This window comes from Musca vetustissima, unplaced genomic scaffold (genome assembly GCF_032173495.1).
Source record: "Musca vetustissima isolate MV318-11 ecotype Yass unplaced genomic scaffold, APGP_CSIRO_Mvet_v1 utg30349, whole genome shotgun sequence".
NCBI lineage: Eukaryota > Metazoa > Arthropoda > Insecta > Diptera > Muscidae > Musca > Musca vetustissima.
This window is the reverse complement of record NW_026880282.1, coordinates 170,269-182,185: the sequence shown is the minus strand read 5'-3', so window position 1 is coordinate 182,185 and position 11,917 is coordinate 170,269. Positions and strand designations below refer to the sequence as shown.

At 32.4% G+C, this 11,917-nt stretch overlaps 1 protein-coding gene across 1 annotated transcript; it reads left to right on the top strand.

The window, feature by feature from the left end:
- The first annotated feature begins 319 nt into the window (after positions 1 to 319).
- On the top strand, positions 320 to 9,963 carry LOC133325819 (sarcoplasmic calcium-binding protein, alpha chain). Its single transcript, XM_061534539.1, has 6 exons — positions 320 to 384; positions 719 to 811; positions 6,414 to 6,580; positions 6,740 to 6,820; positions 6,928 to 7,080; positions 9,615 to 9,963. The coding sequence occupies exons 2-6, from the start codon at positions 760 to 762 to the stop codon at positions 9,729 to 9,731; spliced, it is 570 nt and encodes a 189-aa protein (XP_061390523.1). The 5' UTR covers positions 320 to 384; positions 719 to 759; the 3' UTR covers positions 9,732 to 9,963.
- Positions 9,964 to 11,917: the final 1,954 nt, after the last annotated feature.

Sequence of the window (11,917 nt, the reverse complement as noted above, 5' to 3'; positions counted from 1 at the left end):
TGTCTGAATTTAGTCGTGAGCCTATGGCAGCCAGCATTGTCTAGTACTCACTCGTGTGTATGTACTATAGCTCGTACTACTCTATTTAGCATTTAGTGCAGACGACAAACGTCGTTTTACTATGGCAGCGGCGGGCTAGTGGTCGCCGATCGGCATCAGCATCGGTCCGAGGCCCGCAAATAGGTAGTTATTTGGGTAGGTCTTGTTGTTGCTCAACATGTTCGATGGGCCGATCCGATCGGGTGTGTTGCGATACATTTACTTCGGCTGCATCTGGTGCAAGGGCGAACTGTTGTCTGGTGTTGTAGGCAGGCGAATTAACCGTCTCTAGTTCTCTTGCTGACCAAAATACAGTTTGTCAATCAGAAGCGAACGGGTCCTCAGGTAGTTAGCGGGAACTAGAGAAATAAGCGAAAAACGCAAAATAAATAAATTCATAACTGAAAACGACATGAACAATTATAAAGTTTAAAAGAAATCCTGTTGAGAAACTAGAAAAAAAAAATAACAAAGTGAAAAAATTAACTTGACAAAAAAAGAAAAGAAAAATTGAAAACAGTGAACGAAATTTAGTAATAGAAATTAAAAAAAAAAAAAGATAAACTGTGAAGTTTAAATGCAAGCGAACAAATTACACATCCACACACGCACACACGCTTACTGCATTGCATATCGATTCAATTGAAACCAGACAATAATTTTCATTAATTTATTCTAGATACAATTGTGTTAAACAAGAATTCCACATAAATTCTCACAATGGCTTACTCTTGGGATAACCGTGTCGATTTTGTTGTTCGGTATATGTACGGTAAGTTTCGCTACGCCTGCTGCCCACCACTCTCTTCATACGTGTACTTCGTTTGTGTCTCGTCTCATATACCCCACGCATATATCATGGAAAGTTTCAAGTTCCTGTCTTCCTAGAAGGATATTCACATTGATAATTAAATGTGGAGGGGTAGTAAATTTCCCTAGTCTTGACAAGCGGATACCAGCCAGAATTGGTGTTAACCAATAAGTTTTTGTTTTTTGTTCTTGTTGCCGGGAGCCAGCCAACCAACATTGAATGGAAAATGCATTCCTACGAACATTTCGAAAATTTCAATAACCACAAGAATGTGGATATAACGGAAGTGCTTGTGCATGTTCAAAACGCCAGCGGAATAAGGGTTGGCAGTACCATGGGGCCAGATACCCGTAACCGTCCCTACCAATAATTTATTTATAGGTGCATTGCCGCTTGAATAAGAGGAAGCTTAATTAATTTGGGTCGAATGTCCCGATTGCAATGGCTCGAATGTATTTTAATACCACCGCCAGTCAAGCTTGAGAAATAAGAATGTATTGCATGTTTAATTTGATTGCTTCTAGAATAGAAAAGCTTCGATAGTGAAAAGCATGTATGAATTGCGTTATTTGAAAAAAAAAGAAGAAAATAGAGGAGCTCTTGGCTGTTCCTTTCGAGTTCTATAACAAATGATTATTTACTTTAATTTGTTTATTTTGTTTTTTTTTTTATTCTTTTATAAATTCATGGGATTTGTTTTAGAGCAGATAATCGATTGATCTGCTTCAATTAGAATTAAAAATAAATTATCAATTACAAGAATGCTTGATTAAAAAAGGTGATAATTATATAATAAAAAAACGTATCCATTTGAAAATCTATGGAAGCAATGTTCTGCAGAAATTTTGTTGTTTAATCTCTTAAGGTTACTGCATCAGAAGGAAGGAATTACGAAATATTCCGTGCCAAGTGCATGAACATTTTACGAATTCGCTACAGATATGGATATTCCGTTGATCTCGGGATCAGTGATGGTCATTAAGGAATAATGATGTTCGGAATTTATACGTGGTTTGTTCACGGATTTGAGGCAGTAAACCACACATTAGTCGTTTACCCCAGTCCCGGTAGGAAGGTTCCCTTATTTACCAGTAACTATTCCAGCCCATCTTAAGAAACTGAAACAAATATGGCTTTCTTTTGATTTCTTTCATAGGATGCTCGAAAATTCTCGAAAAATGCATGTGTGTGAGAATGAGTTAGAATCCAGCATATGAAAGGGAATGTTGAGAACGAATTTATAAACACATTGTTTCAGACACATTTATGTTGGTATATTGTGTGAACCTTTGACGTATATAGAAGAGGTAATTTATGTTTCGTTGGGAAATGCGAGAAAAGTCTAAATCACTTATTACCAAATTTAGGAAGATATGCACAGTGAAAATAAATTGTTCCATTTTGTAATATTTTTCATAATCTGTTTGGAAGTCAATGCTTTTGGAAATAATCCCAATTCTTTAAATTATTTTTTTTCATAAAAAAGAAAATCGGACCAATGTGTCCCAATCTGATCTATACACACGGAATAGTTTCCTAAATGATTATATTCTCACAGTATTCCGGTTAATGAATTAGCCAATTCGTTGTATCGTTTGGGCGCCAATTTTGAAAACCGGAAGAATGCGAGTTAAAAATAAGTCGAAACCGTTTTCCCGTGTAATAATAACAAAATTTGATCTTATTTGTCGTTAGATCATTTTAATGATCATGAAAAAAATTTAACGTACAGCAACTCTCGGTTTGCAGAGAAGCGAACTGTTGCCATTTCGCTCGCCCTTCCAATAAATTACAAAATAACTTAATGTAAACATGAACGCAGCAATAGACGGTGGTTACGCTTGCCCCATGCCATTTGATATGAATCCGTATCGCTTCGAATGGTGAAACAGGTTGTTCACGCTATTCGATACCTTGACTATTTCACTCACATCGAATCTATCGCATTGGGTGGAGGCATTTAATTCATAATTTATTGCCACTGGTTAAGTGTCGTTGATATTGTTCGCTATTCCGTGTTCTGTGCATCATTATCACCTGTCGTGGCAGTAGTATTGCAAATTTAGTCCGAGGGGTATTTTGGGCTTCGGGGCGTTTACAAGCGACTGACTAGTCTAGATTGTTTATGCATTTTTGATTGAGGTCATATTCAATTAAGATTTGTATATAATATAGTCATATAGAAATGTGTACATAGGCACATAGTTATACGTATGCATACATATGTATGTAAGTTTGTATATGATGCAATATCAACATCCCAGGCAAACAAATGCTTGCCAACGATTTTATTCTATTGTATTGTTTTAATGCAATTGCATTCACGGCGAAATGAAGATTATTACAAGAAGAAACTAAAACGGCCCAAGTAAAATAGAAATGAAATCTCTTTGATTGACAAATTACTAAATATAAAATGCAAAAGTCATACATATATTATCAATGTTAGCGGTACTGGGGCAGCAGCATCTACCAATTAACCAACCCAACCACCGCCACAATCATCATCTAGTCATTGTATAGAATGTAATCTTTACACGGTCATTTTGTATAATTTTTTTTTATGTGAAATGTAATGCGCCACCTTTTAGATTCATTTGCAAAGATCACAGCGTGCGACAACATTTATTCGACAGCGGAATGAAGACAAATTACAACATTCTTTAGCCAAAGTCAGAGAATCTTTGCCAAAATTAGCCATTTCTCATCTGGCTGCCTTCTTATTTATTTGTGGTCTGCCGTCTGGGCTATTTCGGGGCAGATTTCCCATAATTCAAGGCCCCGTTCAGTAATGGCAGACAAAGGTGGTACAAGAACCTATTTTTAATATTTGTCAAACCAAAACAAAGCAAATGAGCAAAACGAGACAAAAGCTAAACAACAAGAAATGGCATAAAACAAAACTCGTCCATCCATTCAACTGTCCACCCCATGTGTCTGTCTGACTGTCTATCTGGCTGGCTGTTTGTTTTGGTGCGAATAAAGCCAACCACTTCATATTCACGAGATAATTAATTGAATAATTTCTCAACCTCCGAAGGAAAAGCGTCCCCTGTCCGCCGTCCAAATGGATGGATTGCTTGCCTCCACGAAGAACTAGCATGCAATTGTCTTTTTTCTAAAATAAATTCTTTTGTGCTCCCCATTAAAGTGGTTGTAGTTGGATGGCGGGTTGCGGCATCATATACACCCTTATTTGTGTTTGAAATATGTGTATGTATGTTCGCGTACTGAATTTGAATATGGGAATTTGCACGTTCCATTAATTCAGTGTCCCTTTCCAAGTGTCCCAGACATAGATGCGCATATAAGTATGTATGTACGTCGTATGTGTCTTTTAATATGAGAATATTATAATATTCTATTTTAAAATGAATATGTATTTTCAAATGAAATGTATTGAATCAAAAATTTATTTTTTCGGACAGATTCCTAGCATTCTACAATTAAATATGAATTTTGCTAGTAGATCGGGCGTATTTTGGCACCGCAATTACATTACAAATTATTACATTTCAGATATTTAGCTTTTAATTTCAAATACTGGATATTTAACTAAGAAACAAAAGGGCGATCTATTGTCTTTGCAATAAAAACATAGGCCGAACTAACAATATGGAAATCGCGTTTTAAATATTATGCGACATTACTAATACAATTCTCAATTCAAAGGGTCAAACATTAGAAATTTTTAAAAATCTCGTTTGAACGCAGGGAATATTTAATTTCAACTAAATTTAAAATATCGTTATATTTCCGCCAGAACTATATCAAGTCGGAAGATATTGCCAATCGGCCCACTCTCTATGATACCTCTCCCACAAAGTGTCACAATTTTGAACATTTTTGAATGCCAATATCAATCGAATTAAGAGTACGATTTAATCCAAATTTTGCATATCATAATACTTTTACTAAATCTATATCAAGTTTGAAGATAAGACCCATCGGTCCAATCACATCGTAATATATTTACAAAAACTACATTAGCTCAGAAAATGGGATATATAGGACCACTTCTTCTCGTACCTTCCCCATAAAGTGTCGAAGTTTTGTATATCCTAAATCAATCGAATTGAGTGTTCAATTAATTCAAAGGTTGCATATCCTAATACTTATACCAACACTAAATCAAGTTTGAAGAAGGGACCCATCGGTTCACTTCTTTCTGATTTCTCCCCACAAAATGTGAAAATTTAGAAATTTTCCGATTTGGTAAAAACATATCCACAGTATAAACCGAATGCTAAATCTTGTGTGGTCTAAACCTAACAGACCTTAATATTTACACTATATAGTAAGCATAGATTTAGTGCAACATCTATATATATATATATATATATGTTCATCTTCTCTGGTACCTCCCCCACAAAGTTAGGATTAGTGTATACAACATGGGCTGAGGGCATATATCTGTCGGCAACACCGGAAAATATAATCAAGAAGTAATTATTTTTGCTAACTAATAGTTGTGGAACATTTCTTCAGGAACTTTCTTGAAATTCGCTTAATATAATCAGTAAGTCTTTTAGGTATACAAATACGTTCTCTTTTAGGCGTTAAGGGATGACTGTATCCATTAATCGGTAAAAGCGCTGCGCTGCTTTACACAGCCCAAATGCATTATATGAAATTGGTATAAAGGCCACTCCGGAACTGTGAACGCAGTGTAAACTTTGCTGTCTTCGTCGAGTTAAATTTGCCAAAAGACGTTTTTCAAATCGACGCTACCTACTTAGTATCCCGCCGATGTTTTAACATTAATTTATTACATTTTTAGATTCTAATACAAATCTTGGTATTCTAGAAAACTTTACAAAACATATTACGTTATATTTTTATCATGTTTAAGGGCACAAAGCCGCAAGCCAAATTAATACCACTTAACAATAGTTTTCAAATAAATCAAACGCGAACCTTTAAATATCTCAATATGAGAAAACAATGGAATTCAACCTCTTTAAAAAAAACGACTCATATTTTAAATATATTTTATAACAAGAATATTCCAATTTCACATAAATATGTGGCATGTGGCTCATATTTAATTCGGGTTTACATTTTTTGTAAATGTATTCTTCGTTTGACGATTTCTTAATAATAATAACTCGAATGCGAGTTGTTTTCATGATTTAGTGGTTTTTAATGTGTTTGTTGGTTATTTTTCTAAAAAAAATTGGCATATATTTATTGAGTACTAAATACACAATAAAAGGGCAATACAAATTTTGAAATTGCTTAATTACTGTTAAATGTTTTGTTAAACAAATAAAAATTGAAAATGTGAACACTTTATAGACGAAATAAAAGAGATAATGAAGCAGCATTTATATGTTGAAAAAAAAATTAAAAAAAAAATACTAAGAAGACGTGTTAAGCATAATTGTTTTTGTAATTGAAATTGAAGAAGAAAAAAAAACAGTCAAAATGACTGTGTCATAATTTCTTCCGTTTTTTTTTCAAATTGCATCCGTCATTCGTCTCTTTCGTTACGTATTCTTGTATTCCTGTTTTAAGCATGATTCGTAGCTATATAATCCTGCAAATTGCTTACCTTCCCCAGATATCGACAACAATGGCGTGCTCGACGAAAACGATTTCCAATGCATGGCCGTGAGAGCCTGTGTAGTGGAAGGCAAAGGCGACTGCAGTGCCAATCGTTTGGCCGAGTACAAGAAACTGATGAAGAACTTGTGGGTTGAAATTTCCGAAATTGCCGACGACGACAAGGTAACCCAAAAAATCAATTTCTAATAATTATTTAAGTTGTGTTTTTATGCAAGTTTAACAATTACAACAAAATGTCGATATTATTCAAATTCTTAAATAATCATGGTTCAATCAATAATGTATTTTGCTCTATCCCCACATCACTCGATTCGGCTATAGGATGGAAAAATTTCCAATAAGGAATTCAAAGATGCCGTTCGTAAGACCTGCGTTGGAAAGAAATACAGCGAATTTCCTCAGGTATGTCGATGCTGGCATCTACCAGCCGTTAATTCTGCAACCGATGGATGGTCAATTAATTGTTTATCTTATTTGCAATTTGTTTATTTACTTTTTGTCTATTTCAGGCCATGAAAGCATTTATTGAATCCAATTTCAAAATTCTTGACATCAACAGTGATGGCATTGTTGGTATTGAGGAATACCGTTACAATTGCATTACAAGAATGGCTATCGAAGATGTTGCGCCCATAGACAAAGCTTTTGAATCCCTCTTGAATGTAAGCAAAATAGGAGACAAAGGTTTTTGTTTTTTGAGACTAACGGGAATCATTGGCTATGACTGTGGATACTTTCTAATCCCAAAGAAAGATGTTTTCACTACTCTTCCAACACAACAATTGAGGGGGGAAACAATAACAATACAATAAGCTAAATGTTGAATAAACAATTTTACAGTCAATGTTCTCTGACAGATAAATGTGTCCGCTACTAAAACGCTAAACTTCAAATTCACCTGAACTCAAAAACCAAAACCATTAATGCCAATAAGTCGGTACTGACAAAATTTTACATATCATCGAAGAAAAAATTAAAACATATCAAATTTTTTTAAATATTTTTTTATTTTTTTTTTTCAATTGAACCAATACAACGAAAACATAAGCATAAAACAAGTGGTTTATTTGTTTCCAAATATCTTTAATCCATCATAATATTGGCTCCTTAATGTTTTTGAAAAAGCAACTCACTTATAGACAAAAAACAGCTAAACTTTTTTCATATCTAATTTTCAAGGAGGCATTTAACAACTAATCTCTAGTACATATTATTTTTTATATAAAACATAGTAGATGTTAGTTAGCATTACTAATTATTCGTATTACCTAACCAAAGATCCCGCTGCAATGCAATACAATGCTGCACTAGACAATATCTGCATTTAAATCTACGGAGATATTAATCAGAATTGTTGGAATTGGAACAATTTTAGCTCTGTCATATATTGTGATCAGAAAGTTTGGAAATTTCAAAGTAATCTGCAACGTGTTATTTTCTTTTAATAAAATACATGGTACATCTCTTTTTTAAGAAATTCTTTTTAAGAAATATTAACACTTTATTTTGTGAAATGTCTTCCTTGTTCATCGAATTATAATAAATGCACGATTTTAATATTACTACCGTAAATAATATCAATAACGAGCTAAGCAAATCTATATCACTGAAAGTTCGTCTTAAGGTTCAAATCGAAATTCTGAAGATCGATTGTAGAGCGTTTTTAATAAACGTTAAACATTAAGCCCCATATAGGGTATGTTTGTGTATTTTGCAATTTGCCATACCCTCCACAACATGGATTAATTTTGTCATTCTTTTTCTAATAACACTAAAATATTCAGCGGATACCCTATTAAGTTTTCACAGTACTTAATTCGGTTTGATTGGAGGCCCTAATCCGGATTATTGAGGTTTCTTTTAATTTGGTCATCATTAAAAATTGTTTTTATAAAAACAAAAAAATTACTCATTGCAAAAATATGAACATTAAAAATATTAGGTAAAATATTCACTAAAATAGTAATGTTTCGTGTACCTCTTTACTGAAGACGTCGTAAAAAAACTACACCGATAAGGAAAACATTCGCTGTTCGAAATGCTAACTGTGCATGTTACGATTTTAATAAAAAAATCAAATACGAAATAATTGGTCTGTTCCAGTAATTTTTAATAGTAAAACTAGTAAAAGGAAAACATTTCAAATTCACTCTCAGAGTACAAAATAATTTGAAAAGTTCGGCAACGCAAATCTAGTAAATATGTCAATATTACATGACAATACTTCAAAATCAACATAACAGCCAATCAGAAGTTGGCATTCCTGTTTACCATTTTTACTCGGCCAAATTTCTCGAGTAAAAAGTTTACAAAGAGAACGCCATTTTGTTTTGTGCTCTCTTAAATTTGATTAAATGTTTTACCAGTTTTGTGGGTTCAGGAACAGGTTTCGAGTAAAAAGTTGCAAAAATTGTAAAATGAGTAGATTCTTTTAGGTTCTGGAACGGAACTTATGTATCTTCACAATACAGTTTATAGAGTCAAATAGTATAGATTTTACTCTAAATTCTTGATCAGACCCCATTTATTGTTACCAACAACTATTCGGTTATTGGTAAATACTTTTTTCAGCCGAATTGGCTCTATTTTTTCGGTTTTCCATGAGATTTCATATCTTCCTGTCAAAGTTTATCAATATCCGTTTACGTTTTCGTATAGCTTCCATATAATGGTACCGACCAATTTTATATATTTTGAAGGTGAGATTGAGAAATCACACCACGTGGTGGCACTGCCAAACCTAACGATGTTTTGTTTTGATGTATTCGTATTCGTTTACACAATATTTTGTATGCATTTTATTTGTATGTTGTTAAAGCCATTAATAGCTCAAATAATGTTCGGTAACGATCCAATGCAGATTAGAAATCTACAAATTGTCTTTTCGATCACAATGTATGATAACGATCACAAAAATGATAACTGCATTTGTATAGTGCTTCATGCTACGATTCATCCTGAGGACAGGAGATAACTCAAACAGACACACAATGGAATCGGAGCAAACTGTGGATCTATCATATAGCTAAAAATAATAATACAAGCATCGTGTAGTAACTAACAACGTCATGATGTGAAGTGTCTCTCAGCCACCTAAATAACTGGGTGTTATACCATCTGTTTGTGGAACTAATATTAATGACGAACATTGACGAATCGCATTTGCACTCTGTTCTAATCGATTACGTTTTTACAGGATAACGATAAGAAAGTTGGCGGTCTCAATTTGGACCGCTACCAGGAACTCTATGCCGAATTCTTGGGCAACACTGCCGACAACCACCCAGCTGTCTATCTCTTTGGCCCCCTCTAAAAAGCCATAGTCGCCAACAGTCAGCGATCGAATGCTGATCGCCGATCCATCATGGAGAACCAAAGAGCATAATTTAAAACCAATTTTTTTAGAAAAATGTAAATGTCTTCGCTGTTGTTTGAATTATAACAACATTATATAATGCCCCAAATAAGTTATTAATTATTTGATATATACAACTACAACTATTTTTAATGAGTTACTTTTACAAAACAACAATAAAAACACAACATATTTTTTATCATTTTTTCATTTTTAATTATTTTTCGTTTTTTAAAAAACAAAAACACTTGAAAAAATAAAATAAGAAATGGTATCGGAATGTATCTATTGTGTAAAATCAACAACAACAACTACACCACCACCTAAAACAACAACAACATCACAAAACAATCATCTTCATCTCTGTTGTAGAATCGTCTGAAAGAAAGATAATCAAAACAAAAAATCAAAGAAGCCTAGTTTGTTAACGAAAACATTAACACAACAAAAAAGAGAAAGAATCTTAACAAATAAACACCAACAAAAATCTGCTCTCCCACAATAATATAACTGTTTTTTTTTTAATTCAAAGTCTCTCTCAAACTCTCTTTTATTTGTAACACTCTTTGTGACAAAGAACATCATCATTTAATGTTTTTTTTTTCAAAAACGATTTGTAACACCACAAAAGAAAAAAAAAACAATTCTATTAAAAAATAAATTTAATTACAGTTCACAATTATTTAATTTTTAATATTTTTATCGTTATAATTATTGTAATGGAAATAATTCTATTTAATTATCCATAAATTGTTTCATTTGTTCCGTTTGATTTCATACGAAAAAAAAACAAAAAAAAAACAAATATTATAAAATCGTGTTAATTGTTATATTTTATTCAAACAAGTGTTAATGTTTCTTTTTGTAATTTTATTCACAACAATTATATATTTATATTTATACGAAATACAATACCTACACTATATATATACTTTCGAATATATATATACAAATATTTTTAAACATATACATATCTATTTATTCTTAAAATAAAATACACTTTACTAAATGTTTGTATCAGTAACGGTAATGAATAATAAATAATAAAAAACCAACCTTAAAACAGCCAAATTGTTTTGAATTTTTGTTTGTGTAATGGGTCATCTTTGAACAAATTGGTGGGTGGAGTTAGAATAGATGAACAATAGGGGAGCACCTTTTAACAGTTCTGTTAAAATCTCGGTTTAAACTTTTTCCGACCCGCAACGATTTTTTTATATGCCAATCTTATTCTTTATCTGCGTAAACCTTTTTGGCTAGCTTTTCCAATTGTCGACAAAATGTACATGAGTGACCATGTATTCGCCGTGCCATTGTAAACTTCTATTTTTTTGGTTGTAAGGGCGCAGGAAGAATTCAGTGATAGTTTTCTTTTGTTAAACAATTTTTTTGCATTCCAACAATCATTTCAAACATAACTATTGTATTTTCTTTCATATATATTTCCTACAAAACAAAATATAAATTTCCCAAAAATGCCACAGGTGGGGCACCTTTGAACATGCCCAGTAAACTTCAGTAACAAACAGAGTTTGGTTTCGATTTCTCAAAAATTCAAATAAGACTACGAAATTAACTGTATTTTTCACCATATTATGGATTTCTTATATGTATGAATAAAACACATACAGTGGTGGTCACGTAATTAAAACATTTACTGTGGTAAACATTTTTTGATCAGCCCTCGATTCGTTTGAAGTATTTTTGAAAATGTTTTAATTCAGAACACTTCGATATACTGCACTTTAGAGATTTAGTGTGAAAATAGAAAATTATTGCATGCAATTTTTCCATAAATAATGGTTTTTATGAAAAAAACATCGACTTTGAGGTGGCCACATAATTAAAACATTGTGTAATTTTTTACTTTACTGCATTTTTTGAAAATGTTTTAAAAAAATCTTTAAATTAGTTAAATTATGTAAACCAAGATAGAATCATTTACAAATAAATTTTTTTGAAAAAAAATTGTAAAGTTTATCAAAATTTCCAAAAAATGTGTACAGTACACCTAACATTCAGAAAATCATCCTTATTATAAAAAATAAAGGTCCGAATGCACCAGAAATTGCTAGAATTAGTAGAAAACAGTAAATAATTTTTAAAATAAATAAATATTTGAAATAAAGACTCAAAAAATTAGA

What these genes read in the sequence shown, in the direction of transcription:
- LOC133325819 (XM_061534539.1), top strand. Translation starts at nt 760, where the DNA reads ATGGCTTACTCTTGGGATAACCGTGTCGATTTTGTTGTTCGGTATATG. An exon ending in TGTTGTTCGGTATATGTACG is followed by an intron (nt 812 to 6,413) that starts GTAAGTTTCGCT and finishes TACCTTCCCCAG; the next exon opens with ATATCGACAACAATGGCGTG. An exon ending in AAATTGCCGACGACGACAAG is followed by an intron (nt 6,581 to 6,739) that starts GTAACCCAAAAA and finishes ATTCGGCTATAG; the next exon opens with GATGGAAAAATTTCCAATAA.